Consider the following 27,919-nt stretch of genomic DNA (forward strand, 5'->3'; position numbering starts at 1 on the left):
ATTAGAATATTAGTAGTATTAGTAAATTTCTCTAATATTCTAGTATTCTAAACTTCTCTAAATATTAAGCGATGCTGTTTTTTTCCCAGGGAGTACGGAAAAGGTTTGTCTTGAAAATGTCCTGAAATAAATTTGGCCTGAATAAATGAATTGAGAAACCTAGATTTCATAGACTTTTTTAAAAGACCAGAAAAATCTCAAGTCAGTTCAGAAAGGAAAACTCCACAGTAAAGGTCTGTGAGATTTGTTTTACAAAGTTTCTGAGGAATGGGATAGTACTTCTGAGAAAGCAACACAACAAAAATGTGGATTGAGGATTCTGAAAATGTATGAACAAAATATTTCACATCCATAGCTAGCCCTGACATTCAAGTGAAGAACATGAGACCACAGACCTAACTCAATGCAGGCTTTAATTGATGGAATGTCTTTCAGAGATTTCAATTAAATGTGAGCATGACATTTCTGAGAGAGCCCAGAGGAACCCCAGCCAGTCATTTTATGCATGTTTTAACTTTAGGATTTTGGCAGTGAGAAAACTTGCAGAAAATAACCAAATGAGAGTGAGAGACAAAAACTTGAGGAAAAAAAAAACCAAACCGTGAAGACAAAACTTCCTTGGTAAACAGAAATCAGTCACCCATGCCATTCCCAAGCGTAATATCAGCAGCCTTGGTTTGTTTTTCAAGTTTAACAGAGCCTAGCATGCAGGTGACATGTCTCCTGCCATTATTTTCTTTATGAATGCATTCAGGAACTGCTTCTATTTTATTGCAGTATTGCGATTCAGCGGTCACAGTAAAAACAGGCATCTGAAATGAAATTAAACAGCCTGAATAGATGAGAGGTGGTAATTTAAAAAGACATGGAGGTAATGCATAACAGATTGCATTGATAATATAATATTTTTAATATAGTGATCAAGTATCTAAAATATAATTCCTCCACTAGCCAAAATACAAATGAAATTGCAACAGCGAATTGCTGCACTTCCCACTGAGGGAGATGAATGGATGATTACTTACTGACCTTCCAAATGGTATTCATTCAGTGTATTAATTCTGAATGTAAAAACATAAGTTGAACAAAAAAAAATTAAGTCAAAATGATTCTCAAATCACTTCTGAGGAGATTTTGAAGTCCATTAATCTTGGACAATGTAAACTGAAGCTTTTAAATTATGTGTATGAAAGATACATAATCATATATTTGTTTACATTTCAAATATAATTTAATTATATATTATATCTGTATCTTCTTTCATATTTCAGGTTGCAAGCCACCCAAAATAAGGTCATAAGCAAGGGATTAGTTGATTCTGGTAAAGGACCTGCCCATACTGCCAACATGCCTGCACCCTGCACTACCAGACCTGCAGTGCTTCTTCCAAAGCCCAGCGTGGCTGCTGTGCTTTGGCCAAGCTGCTGCAGGATGAGCAACACCTCCCAAGGATACAACATATATTTTAACAGTTCCAGAAGATACAATGGGTGCTCAATGTGCTGGCTGCATTGCCCAAAGTGAACATTGTACTCCACAGAACCTTAGGAGATTCTGTTTGGTGGTACCACTACCAGGTTGGATTTGATGTGGGAGCAGCTAGGTTCTGACCCAGGGACTCCCCAGAGCAAGGCAGTGGGAGAAAACAGCTGGAGAACAGCCTTGCTGAGCTGCCATGACATACCATTATTTTTAAACTTGGAAGAGTGTCAGAAGAGCCAGTTCCTGCAGTCAGTCTGCCACTTGATTTACTACCCTAACACTAAACCTTTAAATCCCACAGCACATATATTGAGAGTTGCAATATTCAGGCACAACTCAGTGGCCATGATTATTAGTTCAGCTCTATAGGGTCTTTAAAAGTTTGGGATTTTAACCTCAGTGCTAAACTCTTCTCCTTAATTCAGTTTTGCTTGCAGCAGATTTCACGGCATCATACAATAGTTGGGTTTGGAAGGGACCTCTGGAGATCTAGTCCAAAGCCCCTGTTCCCTCCAAACAAACCTACTGTGTTCAGCTGTGGGCCCCTCACTACAAGAAAGGACATAGGCATGTGTTCAAAGAAGGGCAACGGAGCTGGTGGAGGGTCCAGAGCACAGAAGGAGTGCCTGAGGGAGCTGGGGTTGTTTATCCTGGAGAAAAGGATGCTCAGGGGTGACTGTATTGCTCTTTACAACTGAAAGAAGGCAGTGCTGGGCTAACAGTTGGAATTGATGATCTTGGAAGTCTTTTCCAAACCGCATGATTTTATGATTCTAGGTCTGTGCTGAAGACTCATATTTTCAACCAATTCAGACTGAGCAGATACTTCACCTGAACACAGCCCATGTGCCCCACTGCCCCTCCAGCAGCTGCCCTGCAGGACACTAACAGGTAGAGCCTATTTCTCTGAATATTCCAGCATCTCACAAGTCCCTCAGTGACTACTGTGAACTCTGTTATGTGGGAATATCTCTTGAAAAGTCTGTCAGCCCTTTCCATACACAGATGAAATGGCTGAGCTGGGGGTTTGAGATGGCTTAATAAGAAGCTTAGAGACTCCTAAAGTCCTCTCAGAGACTCACAGTCCTGCTGCTCTCATAGCACAGTCTCTGTGAAGCTGGTGCAGCCCCCTCCCCTCTGCAAGGTAAGGACCCAGCTTACAGCTTCTCACCTCTGCCCGACTGAAGTCCCGAGTCTGCTGACTGCTTGGCAATGGCTCAGAATAAGAATCAAACAGTGCACAGTCACGCATGGGCTTCAAACAAGCTGCAGGGAAAAGAAAAAAGTAAAAAAAAAAAAACCAAAACAACAAAAAAAATCAACCCAAAGCCAAACACAGAGACACACCAAGTCTTTGGTTAATACATACTTCCTGGAAACCTGTTCTAGCATAATTTTGCTCTTCAGTTCTACATCTCAGACCTAATCAATAAGACATGGATGACAAACACCATGAAGAAAATCTTTCTATCTTGCATCTTAAGTAAGTCAGTGTCATGAAAGGGATAGCTTGTATTATTTCTGTTGTAGAAATAATGGTGAAATTTGGAAGAATTTTTTTCTTCTCCCAGTCCAGTTCCACTATCTTATAATTTATATCCTGTTTCTTAGCAATGTTAAAGATACTTATGCTACCTTCAGCTGCAATTTTGACTTTTTGAATATTGAAAAGTATAGTAGAATCTACATTATACTCTAAAATTGAAGGCCAGCAAAAAGCAAAACACTAAACAGAGTGGATGCTGTAGTATATACCACCTTCAACTAAGCAACACTGAAAGCATGGGAGAAAAAGCAAAAGAAAAAAAATCACATCTAGCTTCTCAAAGGAATATTCACAACAAGCTAATTTCTATCCCACAACTCAGGTCCTTCTGCTGGTATCACTCTGGGATTAGGTCCTCTGAGATAAGTCTGTCTTATGAGCTGGAAAACATCTTTTTTTAAAGATCAGTATATTAAAAGGCAGAACAACCACATTTCTAGTTTTTGGCTAGCATTTATTTTATCTCAATAAATTAAGCTCTTGGAAATCAATCTTAATTTGCAGTACAGTGGGTTACACACAGGGCAAATAGCTTTTGAGATTTTGCAAATTATTTTTAATAAAGTTTCCAAAAAAAGGTGGTGGGTCAAATTGTCAATGGAGCTGTGCCAGGAGAGCATTTGGACCAGTTGTGCTTGTAGTTTATGGTATAAGCCATAAAACTAGCAAGATTAATGCATTCTTAAATGCTTTTTTGCTCCCAGTCATTTTATTTGAAGCTTTAACAGCACTCTTATCAGATGCAAATACTTCAATTGAACCAAATTATGCCTCATTCTGAAACTAATATAGCAACCTAATGAAAAACTGTACTCTTCTTTGGTGTCCTAAGAAGCCAAAAATTTGAAAAAAAATGTCTAAATTTCACAGAAATCAAATGATGAAAACATTAATACGCAAGATTTCTCTTGAAAATTGCTTCTGACATTTTAGGTAACTGTATGAGGAACTTACATTCTTGTCAATGATTTTATTTCAGAAATAATACAACCAGGGTTCTATGCTTTCTGTGATTCACAGTTTCACAGTGTGTTGAGATGTTCTGCTTTTCGTTACTGCAAGTCTTTCAAAAGACAGATTTATGAATACTGACCAGAAAGTAGAATGAGCACGAGATATTTTCAGACCCTCAGATTAACCAGAATTCATTCATTAGCTGGGGTATTTAAAGGACCCACAAGAAACAATTAGTCCTTTCACTCTTCCATGTAGATTTGCTTGAAATGCTTAGTCTCGTGCAACAGTATGAAACAATAATCATTTAAGAAAATGGTAGAACTAAGTGCTGAAAGGGACAAATAGGGAAAAAGAGGACTTCCAGGGAATAACTGCAGCTTACCATGCTATTTCTCCCATTGTCATAATGATTCCCTGCTACTAGAGATAGTTATTTGCATTGTAGTTTTACCCAAAAAGGTTCAATGTGAAGACACATCATAAAGAACCTGCATGGATGAGTTTACAAGCCAATTTATCATGAGACCAGGCATGAAAGTAGTGAACAAAGTGGTGGTCCTGGAGGGAAAATGGTAGTTGTAATTATGACAGGGGAACGTAATCAGAGAGATTTAAATGATGAAGATTTGGAAGTGCATGTTTTCCAGAAGCTTATTGCTTTGGATATGAATATAATGGATTACAGGGAACATGACTCCATCAGAAATTATATCACAAATCTCATATGGGGTCAACATTTAATTTTCCTAACTGCAGCTTGATTTGTTCTTTTCCTGCCTTTTAATATATTCAGTGTCATCAAATTTAATGGAGATTTTATTAGGTCTTAAATATTATCCCTTAGCACTGTAATTATCATCTGTGATTAATCCTCCTTGCCCTCAAGAGTCATGCACATTTTTAGATGTAACAGTATATATTTCAACATTCACTTATAATTAAAGAGACATAACCGAAGAGAACAAATGAAAGGGCAGGTCTTTCACTGCACATTGTTACTGAAGTATGTTATATTTTTGGATTAATTCATCCTTGTGCTACCCAAATTGTTGTAATCCTCCTGTCATTAATGCAAACTACTCACAGAAGAACCTGTGGATTATATAAAATAAATTACAAAAAAATTAAACCTTTGATATAACCAGTGTCTCCATCTAAAAAAAAACACTAGGATATTAAGTTCTAATGCAGTCCAGTATCATTTTTAACAAATTTTCAAGAGATAGATACTTTAAGGAAAAATCATCAAAAGAATTAAAAGCTGTATTATAGATTCACAGAATGGTTTGTATTGGGAGAGATTTTAAAGATTATCTAGTTCCAACCTCCCTTACCATGGGCAGGGACACTTTCCACTAGACCAGGTTGGCTCTAGGCCTTATCCAACCTGGCCTTGAACACTTTCAGGGGTGGAGCACCCACAGCTGCTCTGGGCAACCTGTTCGAGTGACTCCCTGGCCTCACAGTAAACAATCTCTTCCTAAAATCTACCATAAACCTGTCCTCTTTCAGTTTAAAGCCATTGCTGGGTTCCATTGCTTTGCAGGCACTCAACTACCTCTTAATCTGTCCTGACACCTGAAACACAATGGAGCAAAGGAGCAGACGTTAAGAGGCAGGAAACTGTTCCACTTTGCATCCCTGTATCTATGCTTTGGTATATTATTTCTTCAGCAATCACCTCAGAAGCACAATTAAAAACACATGCCTTAAATGCAGCTGGAGAATCATTACACAGCATAGAAGCCCATTCCAGGATGGAAAGTGAACATGTCTCACACACAAGATGGTTTCCTAAGATGGCTGCAGGGACATGACTTGCCACGGCAGCTTTACCTGCTTGAAGGTACTCTGGCAGCAGTGTCTCTGGCAATGTCTCAGGCAACTGGTAACCATTCTTCCTCGCAACCACAAGGTGGAAAGCGGCACAAAACTCTGGGAGTGTCAGCGCCCCATCACAATCCACATCACTCAGCTCCCTGTGGATAAAAGAGGCACATGTTTTCCAAGGTGCTACCTCAAGGAGACATATGTGTACCATCACGGAGGAGACAAAAATGCAACTCTGAGAAGGGACATTTTAACACAAGACAAGCATCTCTGCCATGTACACTTGATCCTGACTTGCACATTTGTCTCTGGGAAGATGAAGCAAGCTGATTTTCTAAAACTGACTTACCACTTTTTTCTTTCTCAATAAAGTACCTTCCTTTAACACATCACGCCATTGAATATGATGGTATGTGGATATTAGAATGTGAAACACATAATCTATACTTATAGAATCATTGGGTGGTTTGGGTTAGAAGAGACCTCAAAGACCATTCCAACCAATTCCATTAGATTATTCCAGATCTAATTCCAACTCCCCTGCCGTGGGCAGGGAGCCTTCCACTAGACCAGGTTACCCCATCCAGCCTGGCCAGGAAAACTTCCATGGATGGGAAGTCCACAACCTCCCTAGGCAATCTGTTCTAAGGCCTCATGACCCTTATAGTAAAGAAGTCCTTCCTAATATCTAATCTAAACCTGCCCTCCTTTAGCTTACAGCCCTTTCCCCTTGTCCTATCACTACATGCCCTTGTGAAAAGCCCCTCTCCAGCTCTCTTGTGGACCCTGCTAGGTACTGGAAAGCTGCTAGAAGAGCTCCCAGACCCGTTTCTTCAGGCTGAACAGCCCCAAGTCTCTCAGCCTGTTTTCATAAGAGAGGTGCTCCAGCTCTGTGATCAATTTGGTGGACCTTCTCTGGACTTGTTCCATCAGCTTCATGTTCTTTTCATGCTGGGGAGTCCAGAATTGGATGCAGCACTCCAGATGGGGTCCTTGCCAGAGCAGAGCAGAGGTGCAGAATCCTCCCCTTGCCCTGCTGGTCACACCTCTTTTGATGCAGCCCAGGATGTAGTTGGCCATCTGAGCAGCAATTAACTGCACATTGTTCCAAGGATGAAATTAACCTTCCAACATTAGGAAGCGCTTTGGCTAATCCATGCAGGATCTTAAAACATTTGAAGCAGAAAATGTTAAATATGGACTTTAGCAATGGTTACTTAGCACCATTGACTAACCTTTAAAAAAGAGCAAAATTAATGCTCTTGACAAGTTTAAATATTGTTAACTTCTCACTAAGCATTTCTCTCCAATGCTAGCACACTTCACAAACACTAAAGTTAAACTTCAGAAATTCAAGAATTCAATTTTATAAATTAACTCTTTGTAAAAATTGAGTAATATTTTATCTTGGGCATATGGTCTAAAATAAACATATAATTTCTTACTCTTTGAAATTAACAAACATTTCTCAAACTGTTGAGGTTACAGTGACAAGGACTGAAACATCCCATGTGTTTAACACAGCAACACAACCTGATAAATCACATTGCCACAAAATTACAAGCATCTACTAGAAAGGAATACTTTTCTTGAAACTCTGCACAGAGAACAACTTGTATCAGCAATAGAAACAAAATCTGATTGGCTAACATATTAGGTTAATCCATTCTTTTTAAGTAATCTTAAATTTAAATTCCAATATTCACTTCCCCCAGCACTATGTTTCTTCAGTTTTTTTTTTTTTTTTTTTTATTTTCACAACTGACAATCCGCTTTGAAAAGATTCCAGACGTATCCTTTGACCCTGACAGATGTTTAGGCTCTTGCAAGCTTTTCTTCTCATCTCTCTTCATAAAAGCATATATAAAAACAAAATCACTATCAGCATTTCTGATCCACGTTTAAAACTGTTTGTTCCTCCTATCAGACATGCAACGATGACAACAAATTACAAAGCACCATATTGTTGATGAAAATATAATAGAATCCTTGTCAAATTTTATCACGTACAGTTCCATCCACAATTGTTTCGCAATAAGCTCATTAAAACTAAGAGCACTGGTTCATTAGAAAAGCACTAATGAATTATGTAGTTGTTTAATTAGGCCTCCTCTGACAGAACAGAGACAGAAACATAAAACCAACAACTAATCTAAAACATTCCAGAGGTGCTTCTCCTCTGTGTCATTTAATGAAAAATGCCAGTTTTTTGAGCTAATGATGCTGCTTACAATACACTTAAGAACAGCTCTCAGCTACGTTGTGGTTCAAACCTTCCCAGTCCTGCTGAGTAGGTGAACATCTCTCCAGAAAACAAGTGTGTCAGGAAGACCAATGACCACCCTGCAAAGTGATTCTGGAGAGAAGAGCAATAATTATAATTGAAGACACTTTTAAAATTTAACAAGAACTCTTGAATTAAGTGTCTTTTTAAAAAAAATGATAGGTATCCCCAAAAATATTACAGTACTCACCAGATGTGAGAAAGTTCTGGGATGGGCAGCTTCGATTTTGTGAAGAAATTCTTTGCTACGGAACCTGTTGGGAGAGCATGCCTCATCACCCACTGGAAATTAATTCTCCAATTAATTCTCCTTTTACCAGGACTGCCATGCCAGAAGCAGGCAGTTAATTTACGTCCAAGAGATGCTTAGATTAATCGGATGCTACTATAGATGCTGGACCATTTGTCTCCTTCTGAGTAAATGACAGAGAAAGTCAGACAGAGCTGTTGACCTCACTTCTCCATTCCCTCCATATGGGAAAAATAAATAAAGGGAAACCTACTTTAGTACTAGTAACTCTAACCTGCATAACAAGTATGTCACCAATGATTAAATAACAGACACAAACGGCCCTGTTCACCCAGAAGTCATGTGCACAGCAGTATGGTGCTTTGACATCTGCACTGCTCTCCCAGTGTGCTGCTTCAACCATGACTTTTTCCTGCAGTGAAAATTTTACAGAGAGAAAAAAAAAAGAAAATAAAAAAGAAACTGTAGAAGATTCAGCTAGCACACAGCTCCTGCCCTACTGCAGGCATCCTCACTCACCCTGCCATAGCAGCCCTTCTCATACTTCTAAGTTAACAAACAGACTTCACCATCTCATATGCACAGGCTGTCAGGGGTACCCTGGAAGCCCTTCCTGGGTACAGGCTTACAAATCATAAGGAAACAAAGCACAGACTTCTGGGACAATAATCCTCTTCCCCTTGGGCAGCCACTGGGGAAAGAACCAACACTAAACAACCATTTGTTCTTAGAAGCAAACTGCATGAAGGAGACCTAACTGTGGTGAAGAACTGCTGAAGCAATAATTCAGTTAGCAGCAGGTCATTTCTTTAAACTTTTGGCTGCATCAAAGCCTCTTGAACACCAGTGACAGGGCTCATTACAACTGCTTCAGTTTAAAACCCGTGACATATTCCTTGCCAAACCAACTGTCTGTACATGGCAAAGTCTCCTCTCACAAGCAGCCTGGACCTTCTATTCAGGATGGAAATCTGAGTATGATCAGGGCCATGTGTGTGCTCTCCAGGATTGTTTCCTAATTACCTAGAGGTTAAAATCTCAGTCCCCCAGAACCATAAACCCTCAGGCTTGACCTCCCACAGCAGTTAACTGCATGCTTCACTGTCGTCACATGGACACTGCCACAGTTCTGCTGGATAAGCCAGCACAACCCTCAGGGGTTTTTCAATTCAATATACACTGCAGGTGTGATCCACAAATACAGCACACCAAATGCAGAGATCTCATTTTAATTTTTACCAAATTGTCAACACTTCTCCCTTAGATGTAACTACTTTCCTAAAATCAGAATATTTAGGAGAAAATGTAAGGGCCACAATATTGTATTGATTTGAATAGCCTGCCTTTAAAAAGAAAACATAATCAACTCTTACAAATGCACCACCAGAGACAAACAATAATTTATCTACTTACACTTTTCACCTCCCAGCCTGGTCCCCCTATTCAATGTGCACAGTGTTTGGTAAAAATTACCTGAAATGAAGGCGTTGAGGTCGGGCTGCAGGGACCTGAACTGGTTAATGTAGTAATCTCTCTGCTCCTCCGTTATCCTCCAAGGGTCATCTGAGTACTGGGTGCTGCTGTCCTGATGCTCCCGCTCCACTGAAAGAGACTGAAGGGAGGGACACTGGCACCAGCCACAGGGAGGGCACCACAAGGGCACTGGGAACCTCAAGAAACCAGACTCACACTCTTCTATGTAGCACAGACAAATTTTCAGAAGAGAAGAAGCAGAAATGGCCACACTGATGACCATCCCACTACTTACCCGTGAAAACTGAGGCTATTATTACGTATCTTTACCCCTGCAATTAAAGAAAGCTTTATATGACCAATGGCCAAAGGAAATCTGGCTACTGCTGACCACTGAAAGTCTAAGTCCTATTTTATTACCTCTAGATTCATTCTGGGGGTCCTTTTTTTCTGCCATGCATTACAACCCTGAACTGCACACTGTACACCTCAAATGGATGGAACCATTAAAGGTCCTAAAGCTGCATTTATGCAGCTTTGTGCATGAAAATTTATATTTGCTATCAAACTACATATTTAATCTAGGAATGATGCTGTAACTATGGAAATATTCCACTTCTGGACCCCGTGCTCACCCCAGTAACTCAGCACTCATTATGCTAAGTTCCGGAGACACACAAGCCCCTAGAGACCCCCTCAAACTTCTATCACTTCCCAAAGTTTAAGCAAAAATCTACCTTTGGGTAAAGGAATATTCTGGAGAAGGGTATTCAATCCAATTATTCCTTTGCTCTATCTTTGCTCTCTGATTACCTTTTTTAAGGGAGGCCTGTACTTTTTGCAGGTTGGATGGAGGTATCTACAAGAGGGCTGCCAGTACAGCTGGTGTCTTTGTTAAAATGGAATAAATGAGCATTCAGTATTTAAGCCTGCATAATAACAGTCTTTAAAAGGGAGGGCAAGAATGAGCAACAATCAGCTGTGAAACCCTTTCTCTGACATGCCTGTCTACTTCCCAAGAATCAAATGCAAAACACCAGTTCTGAAATACATCAAAAGATCCCTGAAACAGGCAACATCATAAACCTGCAAATTAATTTTCATTTCAAAGTGCTACACAAATGCACCCAATTTCATTTCAAGTTAGCACAAATTATGTGACACTACCTGTAGATCTCTTTTGGAGGCTTAGGTGACATTTTTTTGTGGGTGTGAGGTGCTAAGCACTCAGGACAAGGTAGAGTCTCTGACTCTTACTTATTTAGGAAAATCTCTTGCTTAAGAGAACTTTGCCCTTCCTTAGGGCAAACTAATTGTTTGCATAATAATTGCACAGCAGGCATACTGGAACACAGGAAAGATCTGCTTTTGCAACCAGCAGGAAAATATAAGACCCATTTTCATAAAAACAAACAAATGCCCAGAAATTAGTATGTTCTCTTTAAGGTGCAATTTAACCAACTGGGGTGAAAAACCAAAATATGCAGAAAGTTAGCCATAAATACTGTGCATGTGTTGCAGATAGCAATCTAAATGAAGAAGGAATCTCTGTGAAATCTCATGTTCTTTCAATTAAAATGTTTTACCTTGACTTACCTTTAGTGATTTAATTAATTTGATTGTTTATTGTAATTTCTCCATCCCATCAGCTTTTTTTCCTCATATACCAAAAAAAGCACACTTCAGTCTCTAGTCTAAGAACACCATGGAGAAAACTTTTCACTTCCAAAGTGAGAACTTTCTACCTTTTTTTTAAATTTCTCTATTGTTTTGTTAGTAGTACCACTAAAGAAAAATATGCAATTCATTACCCTGTTAGGAGTTGAACAGGCGAGTGCAGATTTGGCTCCATAATTCCCAGAAGATGGTCCATCTTGTTGGTGAGTAGAGTGTCTGACTTCATAAGGAGCTAAAATAGACATTTAAAATTAAATATATAAACATCAGGATAATAAAAAAATACTGCTAAGCTAAAGGAAATAATTAAATATCACAAGATCAAGAATGTAGCTTGGGAACATTGTATCCGAGCATCAAAGTCCATTTGGTCAAGCATCTACCAAGTGTACCCAGTATCACAGTATCAAAGTTCATTTTGCCTTATGCAACAAAATTCCAGCCACATACTGGTCTTTCCCATTGCACCATTCTTCTTCAGACATTACTGAGACACTGTCACTTATATACTGCTAGACAACAGAAATCACTGTTCATCATGTTTAAATATACATTTATACAGCCTGACCATGCATTTATATATTTGATATACTTATAGCCACATTTAGCACAATAACTATTTTAAGTAAGAAGAAATAATTCATTTGGTCTATAAAAAATATGCTTTGACAATGCTATAAAATAGCAAACCATTACTCCTCCATATACTCTTCCTCTCCCTTCCCTAATTTCTGTCGAAAATCAAAACACACGACTCACCACTTTGTGCTATTTGGAGTAAAGTTAGTGAAGAAAAGTAACAATTTCTTCTTCTTTTGCTAAAATAAGTCACTTAGGCTCCACTGCAGCAAATATAGTAAGCAGTGACACAACAACACATTTAGAAACAATGTTTTAAAAATAGGGCAAGCATGCAAACAAAAAGGCAAGTCACTTGCAAACCCTTACACAGCTGAGAACTGCTGCCAGCCTATTTAAAATTTACCATTACAAAGTCTACATTAGATAGTCAGAACCTTAAAGACTCATGATGTAAAAGGAGTCCAAGAAATCTTAAAACTTTTGATCTCAGGAAGAGCTTAAAAATTATGCCCCTAACCCCCTTGTTTTCCTAAGGGGTCTTATCCTGTATTGTTATCTATTTTTATTCCTGTACAACTCACTGCTAATTTCAGATTTAAAAAAAAAAGGAAGGAAGGTGAAAGTTGAGAAACATTTAGATGCCCTCAGAGGGGAGATTTAAGCATGAAGCCTCATGGCTACATGCTTGCTAGCATGAAAAACTTTCAGAACCATAAAATGTACACAGTCATGGCTCAGTGCAAAGGGCTGTCCCTGAAGATATCCTGTCTAGTTTCAGGGTCAGATCTGCAGTACAGCCCAGCCCAGGGCAGGGGCACAAGAAACTCCTCCACATGCACTACACACAGCTGCCCTTTGGAGTGCTCTTCAGGAAACTGGAACGGTCTTAAAGGCCAGGAAGAACCAGCAGGTCCTGCATCAGGCCTGGCATTTGGTACAGCATGGGTCATAAAATGTTAACTGCTCACTGCCATTGAGAATACATTTGGCTGAAGTATCCCCAGTGGGATTAAAATAGGAGTGATTCCTTTTCTGGAAAATAGGAAAAATTGCTTACTGAAAAATAGCCATTGTTCTGCACCTCTAAGATTTTATTCCCTTAGAAATTTGAGCAGTTAAATAATTAATTTTGGAAGATGTTGACAGCTGAACTGGATGCTGCTGTCCCTGGTCACTTTGCATAGCTGCTGAGTCCATGAGAAATTTCACAGAAGTTACATTTGCAAACAAATTCAGAAGGAAAAAAAAACCCAACACCCAAAATACTCCTGCACAGCACTGACAGATCTGGGACAGAGTGCCAGAAAAGAGCAGAGCACTCAAACAGGTACGTGGTCAGACAGTCCTGACAGACACCCCCTGCCCAGCTCTCCACAGCACGGGCTCTCTGCCACTCTTCTTCACTGGGGCAGAACATGCATTGTACCAGAAAGCAACTGCACTAGTGTGCTTCTTTCAGAATTAATCCCACCTCTGAACAAGCTGCAGTTTACCTACACAGCAGGGGAATGCCTGTGACTCAGTACTGGTACAATTTTCAGGTGGAGGCCACTTTATAGGGTCAAACACATTCTTATCACAGCTGTAGTGAGTTTCATCATGTTGAATAACTCTTTTGTCACTTATTTGTAAATAAGGACAAAAGGTGAAGGACTAGCATGCTTCAATCTTCACTCACTACAAACCTTACAACTTCAATCAAACTCACTACAAACTTTACAAAATGTAAAGTATGAGGGATGATGGTATACACCAATGCCTCCTACTGCCACCAACTTGGTCACCGTATGTTGCAATTACCAGAGCACTGGTGCTTTACCATTAAGAGGAACCTGTAAAGCCATAGTTAAACTGGTTTCTGCCCCATTAGCATCTTATTAAAATCTGAATGTTTTCCTACCTACTCTAATGGCACCAAAATGAGAGACAGAATAACCTATGTAGTGCCTAGTTTTTGTCTGAATTGCTGAAGTTACACTGTGGGACTGCTTCTATACTCTCATCCTATTATTATTTCTGTTACAAAAGTACAGATGGTATTATCCATTCCTGCAAAGGATGGTTCACTTCCAATCTGAAAATCAATATGCATCTACTGAAATCGGGAACAGGCTTTTCTTGCCCCCTAATGAAACCAAAACCATCATGCACTCTGACAATCCTTGAAGGCTCTCTGCCACGGGGGTATATTGCAGAGCCTTGTCAGAGATTAGGTATTAGCATTTGTGAGCAGTCAGACATAAATCTAATTTAATAGAAAGTGAACAGGAAGACAGGATTGAACAGTCAAAATATATTGATCAAATAATTTTTTCAAAACATGAGTCTAATTGAATTTTAAAATCATTAGGCTGATTGTCACTGGCATTTAGAATTTGGATACTTCTCATAAGGGGAAAAAAAAAAAAGAAAATATATTTCAATACAATGTGCATTGCCATTTTTATCCTACCTCCATGTTGCTGTTCCAGCCCACTTCTTGCTTTACCATATCCATAACTTAGGGGTATTCTCTGGTAAGTAGATGGAGAAGCAGGAGGTGAGCAAATTGGAGACATCGGAGGAGACTTGGGCTCCTATTTCAAAAACACACCAACACAAAACACAAGTCTGAGACAAAAAGTGCAACAAACAACCAAGTAATGCTGCAAAGTGGTCCAAGTGCATACAATATGATAGACAAAAAAGAAAAAAACACTGCAGCATCCTCAGGCCCTTTACTTCTAAGAAGAGGCTTAAAACGGACAAGACAGGCTTTGGTACTGAGCCTTTGAGGGATAAAGCATGGCAGTGCTATAACAAAGCTTTACAATGGTCAGCTCAATGTATTTTACTTCCAAAGATGCCTGAAGTAGTATATGTAGAAGGCTCAATGTGAGTGAATAGCTTTGAATTTACATAGTGTGAGTGCATTCTTTGTGGGATATAATTTTTCATATTAAAAAAATGTACAAAAAATTAAAATACATCTCTGGATCAGTATTTTAAACACTGTGGATGTGTAAGTATCACTGGGTAATTATTCTAAAGCTTCCTCTTTCCTTTGATTTACTGAGATTGCTTGAGAAAAGGATATAAGCCTGAAAAGTTTTACTGAATAAAGAGGAAAATATAATGCAACACAGATAATCCAGATGGAGCCCAGGGTTTGAGGGCAGTGCTCTGCTTGGGTGTCAGTACACAGAGGACAGGAATACATGCTCTTCTTCCTGATCCTGTTATTCCACCTGTGTATCTTGTCATCAGCTCACTCCTGCTGGTTGACCTCGGGCTGGGAACGCCGTTACTGACGGCAGTGCACCCCGTGATAAACGTGGGCACATGTTTTGGGAAGATAAAAGTGCTTCCACCAGGCACCTACAACATGACCTGATACAGTACTAGAGAAGAAGGTGTTAAGCCTGGGGAAAATTATGCAAATCAGTTTTTAGAAAATTATGCAGCACTGTGAAGTGTCTTGTATCTGAACAAGTGCACTTTACTCTCCTAAATACAGGTAATACGAATGTCCCTTGGATGCTTCATTAAACTGGCATCTCAGAACAACAGATGCCAGGACAATGTTTCACTCAGGAAAAAAGAAAAGCAGACATCTTCTGAACTATTCCTTGGGGAGATAAAAAAATGTAAGAAAACTTGGGGTCCTTACCCCCCAAAAATAGTGGCGCATGATTGAACACCTCGTCTCCGATTGAGTATTTCTAGAGTGACTAAGGACCATTAGTCCCTTACCATACTGGCCATGAGAGCACTTTCCCGCTCTCTTTTACAGACAGATTTCTATTTGCTGCTTCTAACACTTCCTCTCCAAGAAACAGTGTTGGATTAAGTAGGAGGAAAACACTGAAAGAACTTACACAGAGTATTACAGGGCTGACAGCTTTATACAAGCTCACATAGAGAATTTTCTTCAGGGAAGCAATTGGAATGCATCAAAACTAGAACACAGGCATGATGGGGATTTTTTGCACATCAGGAGTTCATCTCGTGTGTAGTACTGGAAAATTGAGTAAGCCCCTGTGAGTGCAATCATTTACAGGGCTGGACCCCAAAGGAGGATACATAATGACATGTTGGCCTGAAGGAGACAAGGCTGTTACCTGTTTGTCCCCTTCATCTGTTCTTTTGTAGGAATTTTTTTCCAAACTTGCATGTGGAACCTGAAATTTAACTCCATGGAATTCTGCTGGAGTCCCATAACGTACTTCAGTGTCATTTTTCAGAGCCATAAATCGTGGTAGAGGCAATTCTGTATTGAGAGAGAAAAATTCAATTGAGACTACAGAACATAAGAAGCACTTTAAGCAGTATCATCTTGTAAAGCCAATGAAAAGTTTATCTATAAAATACTGCTAGTTATATTTTGTAACATTTTAAAGTGTGGGACTCCTTTGATTGTTTTATGTCTTAATAAAAATGTGAATGTTACACAAAGCTATATTCACTAGCTTAATATATAATCTCTCCATGCAAAGAGAAAGAAATAAGCCTTGTGCATGTTATTAAAGCAAGCAGCAAACTCATTTCCTGCCTTCAAAACCTTGTCTGTAATGAAAACAATAGTTTTCCACAGAAACTGTGGGACAGATAAATTAATCAGTCAGGATCACAGTATCCTCAATGCTGCTATCATAAAAAGAACAAATCAAAAATGGTAGGGTTCAGAGATCACACCAAGTCCTAAAAAGACAGCTGTGTCAAAAGGTTCCACATTGCATCTGCTGTGCTTAGCAAGAGACTGACACTTTTTCACTCTTTAAGACAATTCCCAATTGTTTTGCAGAAACACCATTTATTTTGGTGCACAGTCACCATAAAAGATCAATGCAATTAAAGTTAACAGAATGCTCAACATCAAGTAAAATAATTCGTCCATCACCTCTGTCATCTTTTACCCTACAGTTACAAACATTAGAAAAATAAATCAACTGGAATATGGTGCATGTTACTCACTTCACTCTAAAGGCACTCATATTTTCAAGAGAAAATGTAATTAGCACTGGAAAAAGTTTTATTGAAATTTTATTGAAACAGTAAGTAAGCAGGGTATCAATACAAGGACTGCAAGTACCTGTTTTCACTCAAATTTGTGGATTATCTGCATATGCTGGACTTGTAAAAAATACAGAGTAAATCTCAGTCCAGGTTTCTAATTTAGTTTGTTAAGAGTTTTTTGTTGTTTGGGTTTTTTTTTTCTTTTAATTAACATCTTTAAAAGGACAGCAATGCAAGAGAGAGTGCACAAGCTGTTTGTAAGGAAAACTGACTGACAAATCCAGGCCACTCCTCTTTACCCTTGGCTCAAACTCCTCTTCCAGCAAGGCACTGAACTGAACTGTGCCAGCTGCATCTGATCCCCTGCACTTGGCCAGGAGCTCTGCACCACAGGAGCTCAGCTCACACAGGTCATCATGTGCTTGCCATTCTGGCCTTCCCTCCCTGGGATGGGGCAGACCTGGGAACCCCCTCCCTGTGCCTTGCAACGCACATGGCTTTGACATTTCATTGCCCTCATCAGGGACAGCAGAGGAGAAGCTGTGCTGGGAGCAGTGACCAGACTGCAGAGTTGTGAGTAGGTGCTGCCTTTCCAGCCTTCTCTCTGATCTTGCAGCTGGTTGCATTGCTCCTCCAAGTGGGATGGTGCAAGTACAGCCTCAGGGCATGGCTTCAAGGCCCACCCAGGATACAGAAAATAAGGGTTCAAACCTCTTCCAGCTCAAGCAAAAAGCCCTGTGTTTTGAAGCCTGAGCCCTGCTGAGGCAGAGTGTGCATCACTGAAGCAAGAACACTGAGCCCCTTCCACGTTGCTATGAAGGTTTCACAGCTGAAAGGGACCTGCTTTCTCTCTTCATAGCTTGAGTTTGATAAGATTCTTTCAAGAAGTTTTCTTCTTCACCAAAAATGGTACATTTTATATTACTGTCAATTCATTGGGAAGAATAAAGCTGTTTTAAAATATATCTAATACACATTTTCACACCTATTCACAGTAAGCACTATGATTTTATTGCCACTACTCACTTATTTCAGCAGGATTATTAGCCAAAGCAGGTGAGTGTTACAATCTGCCCCGCACAGAGCGACTCCCTGATCTGCCCATGTCTCCCACAATGTGCCTCCACCCAAAGCAGCTATCAGCTCTCACTCTGGACAGCTGTCAAGATTGGAGGCTGAAGGTGAGAGAGAAATGCATCTCCCACAATGATCATCTGTCATTCCTGCTGCTCCTTTGTAATGCTTTTCCAGAGGGAGATGTCATCTCAGATCTCCCATATCTCTAATTCCCTCAATTTTCCACCACTCACCTGGAGCATGTAACATTACCTTCCACTCTTTCTCTGCTCCTTAAAATTGTTCACAGAAATGTAAGAAGAAAGAGTTTACCACCATGGAGAGTTGTCAAGCATTAAAGAAAGGGAGAAACAAGAGCACAGCACTGCAAGCAAAATTTGCTACTTACCATTCTTAATGCTCTCAATCCGTACTGGGAACCCTGACTGTGCTGCTGCAATTAACTTCAAAGCAATGTAAAATTGAGCAGGACCAAAATAACCCACACGCTTGGCTCCACAAACTTCTGTAATCTGAGAGAGAAGAGACACGTTGTCAGTTAAATGCATTTTGCTCTTCCAGATGTCAACATCTCCACATAAACAAAGAAAGAACTTTAAAAACACAAAATGCTTGTTGTATTTGAAGTTTTCTACTACGTGTATTTGTTTCAACTCAGAGCATTAGTACATGAGAGACAGGTTGGTAGTTGTTATGCTTTTCAGAAGCACTGCTGGTTAACACTGCTATCCTAAAACAAGTTATGGGTTTTCATACTATGTAAGATTTTAACAGCAGGGGAAACTAAAAGTTCTTAAGTACCCTGTCCAGTAAAACATTTTCACCAGGAAAATTATACTTAATATTAGCCCTAACAACAAGAGTTCAGATAATTACATAACTGGAACATAAGCATAACAAAAGACCCCAGCACACCACTTGAGCAAACAATTTTTTGTGTGAAAAATTAACATGGTCTCAGCACTGAAGTTTAAATTCTGCATATACTTCATTATTTGCTTCACTCTGCCACTTTCATGAAGCAAAGAGTACCATGTTCACACAATCAGACAATGCCTAAACAGCAAGTATCGGCAGATTTTAAGAACAGGCACCAATTCTCCCATGCCTGGAGCTACCAGATGTTCACAAGCAAACCTCAGACAAGCACTGGGGTTAGAACAAAACTCCATTTGCCCCAGACATAATAGGAAATCTCAAATGATTTTCCTGAAAATACACCTAGATTAGCAATGTCTACTGGCTGGCAAGATGCAGCCTCCGTGACAGTTCTCCACGGCTTCTGGAAAGCCATGTGTGCGGATTGGCTCCCAAGCTACAACAGCCTGACAGAAAGTATTAAATCGCATATAAGCAAATAGCACAAATGAAAAGTCTATTTTTTCTGATTTATTTTTATATGTATATATACACATACATACACAGTGGCAAAATGTCAGGTCAAAAAATTACTGAAAAAATCAAATGTCTTGGGATGGTAATTCTTACTAATCAAAGACAATTGTTTTCAAGCAAACCCCTTCTTTTCTGTATGTGTCCTCTGCTTTGACCAAACGAGCTCTGGCTACTTTCTCTTCCCACAAGTTTCAGACTTGGTCACAAGACACATCAAATAGTTTTTTTCTCTACCTGCTTGATGAAAAGGAAGATTGAGTCTCTGTATAAGGACAGTTTCAATTAACCATTAGTATTTGTCAATCTCTTTTTTCTCTGTTATTGCATCCTTTTCTATTCTGCCCTTCCCTCTATCACTGGCCTTGCTTCTTTTATTTTCCAATGGGAAAGCGAGGCACTTGGGATGCACCTGAGATGGATGACTGGGCACACCCTTGGTACCCTTTCTGAGCTCCAAATCAGGGTTCTCCCCTTGGTCCTGGATGCCCCGGCTCCGCCTGGTGCAGTGGTGTGGAGCACAGATGACTGGACTGGACCATGGACACGGAACATGCACAGCAGCTGCACTTCAGACTGCTCCTCACGGGCAAAACCTCCAGGCAAGCCAGGATCCTGCAGCTCTGGGGACAATGCTGCTGTGGCAGGTATATGAGCAGCCACCAGCTTATCCAAGCCACCAGTCACCAGCCTGGGGAGAAGCAGATGGAGAAGGGGCACAACCAAGCTGAAATTCAATCTGGGTTCACAGCTCTGGTCTGTAATGGAGATGTTAGTTTAAAACATGCCAGCACTGAACAGGGCACCTGGCAAAAGCCAACAGCCTTCATGGGAGGGCCTGGTTGCTGGTGAGTGCCCAGCTCCTGCATGACCCATGGGCAGTGCCTGGCATGGCTCCTGTTGTGGGGCAGAAATGGCACACAAAGTCCCTGGCTGTGCCTATGGGGTATACCTTATAGGGACTTTTCTCCTCTTGGGCTCTTTTCCTGCCCTGGCCACGCTTCCTGCTCTGCCTATGCTTGCTGACATGGAGCAACAGTGTCACCATGATGTGTTTCCTCTTGCTGGCTGCTAGAAAAAGGCAATACTGAGCAGCTGGGACTTTCACAGAGATGCTACTACCTTCCCAAAGAGTTAATTTTCCATATATTTTCTATACTTTGAAATATTAAGGTTGCTGAATGCTGCAAATGTTCTGCTTACTCCTCATAGAGAAACACAAATATTTTATTCTGAACAAGCAGACTAAAAATTTTTATTAGAGACATCTCACCCCTCAAAAATACAGTTATGTTTATCAAGCACACACTTATAGCCAACCAATCAGAAACTGCCTCTCTGTAATTTTGCTTTTTGATTTTAACAATTGAAATAAATTTTGTAGACACAAGCTTCTGTTATTTGTGCAACCAGACTCTGAATTCTTCGTTAATGGTCCAGAACAGAAGATGGAAGCTGACAGAGTAGTCAAATTTATTACACAATTAATTGTGTGTATTTATATAGATTAACTGCAGCTACAGGCATTTACTCGCATCAGGTTCCTTGTCCAGTTAAATGAGAGGGTCTTGGGCTCCTTCCAGCCAGCATTTCACACTATCTGCATCAGAACCCTGCTTAGAGGTAACAACAGACCAGCCCCTTTTCTCCAGCAACCACAGAAGTCGGTAGCAGATTAGCCTTTATCCAAAAGTAAACCCTCAGAACATGCTGCCTGCTCAAATTTTCACAGCAGCTTAAATTGAACACTGCATTATATTTTTGTTTCCTGGTTTTACCTTTCACAGGGTCAATGCACATAGCTTTTTGATGAACAGATTACACTTAGTGATAAGCAATTCTGAAATTAAGCTAGTTTGTGTGATATACTATTAGCAATCTCCCAAGGTCCATCCAAGTTAAAGGCACTGCATATGAATGTGATATGGTAATTTTTCATTTAAATCCTTGAATTTGTTGTCAGTTTGGGCTGTATGCTTTTTAGCAAGCCAGCAAGAAAAGAACTGGTATTCTCTGCTTGTGCACTGCTAAACAGACACATGTATAAATCAAAACAACCTGCATGCCTTGATACTTCAAGGGATTTTAATGCAAAACAATTGACTGTCCATTTATATTACAATTTTTCCTTTAATTCTCCAGCAGAAAACTGAAATTCTCCAGTGATAGCAAAATACCGAGGAAAAGTGTAATGAAGAACGTATTGGAAATAATTTTTCATGGTGGTGGGTTACAGATGTTATTTAACAAATCTAATCTCAGGACAATAAACAGAGTTAGTCCAAAATCACACAGAATCACAGAATGGCTGGAGTTGGAAGCAACCTCTGGCGATCCTCAAGTCCAATCTCCTTGCTCAGGAGATCAGAATCACCTAGAGCTGGTTGTACAGGATTGCACACAGGAAGGTTCCAATAATGTCCAGAGAAGGAGAATGCGCCATTCTCACAGTAAAGAAGTTTCCTCATTCAGAAGGCACTTCCTGTGTTTTACTTTGTGCCTGTTGCCCCTTGTCCTGTTGCTAGGCACCACCAAGAAGCCTGACTCCATCCTCTTAACACCTCCCTTCAGACACTTACATACACTGATAAAATCCCTTCTCCATCTTCCTCTGGCCAAATAGCCCCTCAGTTCCCTCCTAAGAGATGCCCCAGTCCCCTGGTCATCTTTGGAGCAGTGATGCTTGAACTTTAACCACTTGGACCCATGCCACACTTTCTAGACCCCTAACCCATGGGATTCCTCCAAGCAGATCCCTGAAGAGGCCAAACTTAGCTCTCCTGAAATCCAGGGCTGGGACCCTACTTTCTGCCCTGTTTCCTCCACACGGGCTCTTCAACTCTACCATGTCATGGTCACTGCAGCCAAGGCTGCCCCAGCCTTCACATCCCAAACCAGCCCTTCTTTCTTCATTAGCACAAGGTGTAGCACCACCCCTCTCCATGCTGGCTCCTCCACTACCTGTATCAAAAACTGATCACCACTGATCTGCAGGACTGTCCTGGTCTGTGTGCCCAGTTGTGCTGTCTTTCCAGAAGATACCAGAGTGGTTAAAGAAGGTGGTGAAGGCTTGTGATCATGAGGGTACTTCCAGCTGTCTGTAGAAGGCCTCATTGACTCTTTCTACTGATCAGGTGGCCTGCAGCAATATTCCAGTCATGGAAAATTGCCCTGTTCAATGGTTTGTGAGGCAAGAACACTACTGAGTAGACAATGGGTATTCAGCAAGTAGCCTTAACACACTTGTTCTGTAGAGGAATTGCACCACATTCTCGACCAAGCACACATAAAAAGGGGAGAAAGAGCAAGATTTATAATCCTGCACACCTTCTGACAGGTCAGATTTTTCTAGGGTTGTAAAAATATATACTTTTTATTAAGTATTAAAAAACAATCTCCAATTCACAAACATTAAAATTTTGAATGTAGCTATGAGTTCTTCAGAAGAGATGCTGTTTGAAACCACTGTGCTCCATGCAAACTTCTAATAGAAAAGCTCTACATATTCAGGTACTGGAACACAGAGCAGATTTTTGTATTTTTTATCCACTCACTGCTCTGCTCTATTGGCTGGCAGAAAGTGTTATTTTTATAATTGTTCCTTGAAGACATCCCATATGAAGCAGCTTTTCCCAGCCCAATCTGACATTTTTCCAGCTCTCCCCAGTTCTCTCCAAACAAGTTTCCACTGCAGTCTCCAAGAGCACTGACCTCACAAACACACTGGGCATGTCTAATTTAGACTGCAAGAACTAAACTTCAGAAACTGAATATGAGCCAAGAGCTGAAGCTTGTTTTTAATAAGTAGAAAAAGGAGGATGATCAGAAATAATTATACCCTATTCCTATGGCCAGGCTGAAATGGTCATCCTGGAGCCTCAAGGCAAAGGTAGATCCGGGGCTTTTGCTCTTTCATTTAGCTTCTGTGGCATCCTCTGTATCAGGCTGGCACACAATTTTTGGCTGTTCTCTGTCACCCTGCTGATACCTGCCACACAGATGGTCACTGCTTGTCATTCATGGGCAAATCCAGCTCAAAGGCTCTCACAACTCCCTGTGGCTGAGGGATCCTGTGAGAGCACATGTGAGCTGAATGAGTCACCTCATTCAGACAGAAAAAGAAGGTAACCATCACTGGCTCCTATGTTAAAGGAAATTTTGTCTCTACAATTTCTATCTCAGCGCAACCCCAGAATGCACATCTATTTTCCTTGTCCTTGCTCAATCTATAATGAGGTAGAAATATTTTCCAGTTTATCAACTGCCTCTGAATTTTAGGGAAAATGTTGAAAAGCTTTTGCCATTACCCAATGCACACCTCACCCAGTGCTCTCCCAAGGACAACCAACTGTGATGCCACTGCTCAGTCCTCAACCATAGAGTGACCTCAGGCTCCCTTCTGGCTCAGCCAGCTGCTTATAATAGGTTCAAAGGCAAATATTTTCAGCTGTGGCTTATCAACAGCTTATCTCAAAATTGTGTCATATATCTGACCCACTTTACCCTTTCTTTTTTTTTTTTTTTTTTTTTTTAATTTGTGTTTACAGACTCTTTGATCTGCTTATTACAGACAAGTTTTGCTACATTCTTAAACAGGCATTTCTCTCTCAATGGAACATTGTTCAGACATTTGTAATACTACTTGGAGCTCAGGGCTAGATATCTATTTCTTCAATATTTAAAGCAAAGTAAGAAACAACACATCAAGGATTACTGACTGGGAAGGCATTAAGAATATGCTGGGGTGTTACATTCCCAGAAGTACATAGGAAGAGGCCCTGCCATGGATTAGGTTCATTACCTCTGCTCCATCGTTATCAGTGGTGTTTCTGTAACTATTTATTTTCTTCTGTCATCTTGTCTTTTAAAAACAGATGTTTTATCTATTTTGGATGTTTTTAAGCATCACCTGAAATGCTTACTAAAAATCAAGCTATTTTAAACAAGCAAGGTTCCAATGTTTAAAACAAAATTTAAAACAGCTTAGTTTATGGCACAGAAGACAATGCATACATAGTATATTTTTACAGAGCTAACTATAACACATTCTCATGGTTTAAGCTCTGCATGATCATCACTTTACATTTAAGAACACCATCATTTTAAATTGCAAGGCAAGCAACAGATAAACTGCAAAAGTTTCCAACTTCACATAACAAACGTAGCGCTAAAAGTAGCAGAGAACAACCCCCTGAGTTAGGTAAAAACCTGCTGACAACATCATCGGAGTTTCCCTAAACTCCCTCCTCCTGGCATGACCCAGAACCATCCACATCTGCCTGTACTAGTGCTACATCACACCTTTACATATCTGGGGGGAAAGCACTTCACTCTGGGAACAGGGAAACATTTTTCCATCAGCTCCAAGCAGAACATTTTACACCAACACTGAGAACCACAAGGCTCACGATTCAGCGCCCGCTGTACGCAACACCACTGACAGAACTGCATGAAACAAACACAAAATCAGGTCCAAACAACTCCAAGTTTGACAATGAAGCTTAACAGCAGAACCATTTTATGTACAGGAAAATGCTGATTCCTAAGCAGAGGTTAAAAAAAACCCCAACCTGTAACACAAATGGTTTCAATCTTTAAAGAGCCTGTGAGCAGGAGCAGGGCAGGAGCAGGACAGTCACATTTGGTCAGTGCAAGAGTCTGTCCGGTCCTCTCTCTTGTGTAAGTGAGCTGTGGATGCCTAAGGAAACCCAAGCATGTGAATCATGCAGCACTTCTCTTCAAGTGGGAAGACTCGTAATGCCAGCATACCACAAGTCACAAAATATTGATCTGAATTATACAGCTGTGAGGACATGTGAGTCAGCACTGATAAGCAAAAGATTTCAATTATTAAGGAGTGTTGACAAGAAAAAGTCTACCAGAGAATAAAGGCTGCTGATGCATGCTAATACTTATAATCACTGAAATGTGATTATAAGTATATATTATATTATATATATATATATATATATATATATATATATATAAGATTATAAGTATAATCACTGAAATGTGAAAGAAATGCCATCTTCCATGCTCAACCTTTGGTCTTTAATACACAAAGGCTACTCAACCATTTACCTATATGTGATGTGGAAAAGCTGGGTCAGTCTCATAGGAGACTTGAAGAAGCCCCATTCCTGAGAAATATCTGACAATCACCACACCAAGTAAATTATTTTCCTGATAACAGTGCCCACGGCCTGAAGTCAGAGGTCGTTACATACATTTTCTGATACTTCATTCTGTCTTTGATAGCACCACCTTCACCAAACACATACCATTAGGAGCATGTGAAAAGCCTACAGAGGTGAAAGAGATGAAGCAAATTACTTTCAAAACCTCCTTCCCTTTTTTTTCTTACTATTTGGAAAATGAATGCTCCAAGAACGGCATTCATGCATCTAAAGTTGTCCTGTGTTTCATATTCACTCTCTGTATCAAATTTGTATTAACGAGATTGATAAATACAGCACATGTCAATAAATATGTGTAGGAGTATAAGTAAAATTTTAGTAATGCTTGGAACACAAAAATAAAGTCTGAGAACAGGTTACTCCAGCTTTAAGAACTTGGCACAAAGATGTCAACAATCACTACAGATTTTTTATATAAATACATTTATTCACTGAACTGTTTCGCATTCTTTGTAGATAATCAGTTTGCATCTAGATATGGCAACACAGATACTCAGCAGGTCACTCTCTGAAATGCTGCATGCACAGTCTTGCCAAAAATCACTGTTAAAATCTGAAAACCCATAGAAATTTACAAAGTAAACAAAATTGAGTTATAGATGCTTTATCTGCTTTTCAAATCTTGACTGTGGAAGCAAGGGAGTAAGAGCAAGTAAAATGGCAAGCACGGAGCTGTCACACTGCCCCATCCAAACAAGTAAATTGCAGAAAATTTCCATAAGGGTTATCCAAATTTCTTCTGATGCAAGTCCCTGCCAACAGCATTTAATTCTCTTGGACATGGGTTTCCTAAAGCTCATCCTACAGATGGTTCACACTGTATGTTTTATACAGTGCAAATATGGTAAAGGCACTAGTCATCCAGTATTTCCGTTCATTTTCCTGCTCACCTCATCTTTTTCAAGAGCATATCTAGGGACATAACACAGAGAAAGTCCAGGACATGACAGAATAGAACCCAGACTCTCCAATTCTTGTCCCCTCAGCAGAGACTATCCTGAACCCCCCTTACCCACAAGCAACTGGCACTGCAAGAGCTTGATGGAGGCAGGATGTAACTATCCACACTGAAATTTGGCCAGGGCTGGAACTAGGCCAACCAAAATATCCATCTTTTCCTAAAACTTTCATTTTCTGAAGGTTGAATGAAAATAGTATCTAAATCTTACTGCTAGTGAGAGTGAATGGGAAGCTGCTTTTTAGCTCAAGTGGAAATGCCATGTTTTGCACAGGAGCTGCACCAGTATCCTCTGGGAATGGAAATATAGGATGATCATGGGAAAATTAAAGGACAACACTACTTTTGCCACGCAAAATCCTTGTGGTTTGGGCATTTTAGACTACTTTGGCAACAAAGTTGTTTATTATTTCAAGTAATACTTTACACAAGCAGCATATCTGTTAGCATATTTTGATCTTCAGAGTACATTTTCACTGACTTAAAAATACAGCACTCATTTATGAGTTCATTGTTAATCCAATGTACTTCAAAATCTATTCAAAATGCTGTGTGTCTGTACATATACAAAACTGAAATTAAATATAACTTGAAACTCAGCCTAAAAAATCAAACCTTTAAAAGAAAGATTTTTGCAATCTGTCCAAGGCTTTTTTTATAAAAGGAAAAATTGTCTCACCATTGTTGCAGTTCAGATATGGATTAATATACCTATCATGAGGGCTTTTTTTAAAAAACCCTGAAAATACCGACATTTTATAATGGAACTTGAAGCCATTTAAAATGCTGGACTCTACAAGTATGCACAAAAGCATATGTATGAATCTTGTAGTTTGTCATTCATACAGAGAATCCTTATCCTACTACCTTTGTTAAATTTCAGTCTCTTAACAGAGTACCACAGACTGAGAAATAACAGATTTTTCTGAAGAAAAAAATAAATTCTCATTGGTTGGGTTGATGCCTTACTTCTTGTTAGAGTACAAACTCAGTTTGAGTATTACTCCTAGAAAACAAATGCGTATTACATAAAATTCCATAAGGTGTTGCTAGACAGGATTCAATTTACCCTTTGAAGAAGCAAACATCAACTCTTTGTTGCAACTTACTCTTCAATAAATTAGTAACATATGAAGCTCTGCAATACAAGTCCATTTTGTTCTCATGTTAAAACATCATCATAAAAAGCTTCAGTGTAAGTAACAGTCTGTGAAATCAT

General features: G+C 39.8%; 1 protein-coding gene across 4 annotated transcripts in view; it reads right to left on the bottom strand.

Moving 5' to 3' along the window:
- REPS2 (RALBP1 associated Eps domain containing 2) overlaps positions 1 to 27,919 on the bottom strand; it is a 96,028-nt gene that overhangs the window by 43,288 nt on the left and 24,821 nt on the right. For 3 of the 4 annotated variants that reach the window (XM_068179979.1, XM_068179977.1, XM_068179978.1), the window contains exons 2-9: positions 18,542 to 18,665; positions 16,182 to 16,330; positions 14,534 to 14,657; positions 11,634 to 11,731; positions 9,823 to 9,961; positions 8,290 to 8,353; positions 5,822 to 5,964; positions 2,654 to 2,748 (exon numbers count right to left, since the gene is read on the bottom strand). In XM_068179979.1, the coding sequence (XP_068036080.1) occupies positions 2,654 to 2,748; positions 5,822 to 5,964; positions 8,290 to 8,353; positions 9,823 to 9,961; positions 11,634 to 11,731; positions 14,534 to 14,657; positions 16,182 to 16,330; positions 18,542 to 18,665 (936 nt within the window). Of the gene's footprint in view, positions 1 to 2,653; positions 2,749 to 5,821; positions 5,965 to 8,289; positions 8,354 to 9,822; positions 9,962 to 11,633; positions 11,732 to 14,533; positions 14,658 to 16,181; positions 16,331 to 18,541; positions 18,666 to 21,080; positions 21,831 to 27,919 lie in introns of those variants that run through there. The other variant, XM_068179980.1, reaches the window with a different exon arrangement.

Source organism: Anomalospiza imberbis, chromosome 2 (genome assembly GCF_031753505.1).
Source record: "Anomalospiza imberbis isolate Cuckoo-Finch-1a 21T00152 chromosome 2, ASM3175350v1, whole genome shotgun sequence".
In the NCBI taxonomy this organism is placed as follows: Eukaryota; Metazoa; Chordata; class Aves; order Passeriformes; family Viduidae; genus Anomalospiza; species Anomalospiza imberbis.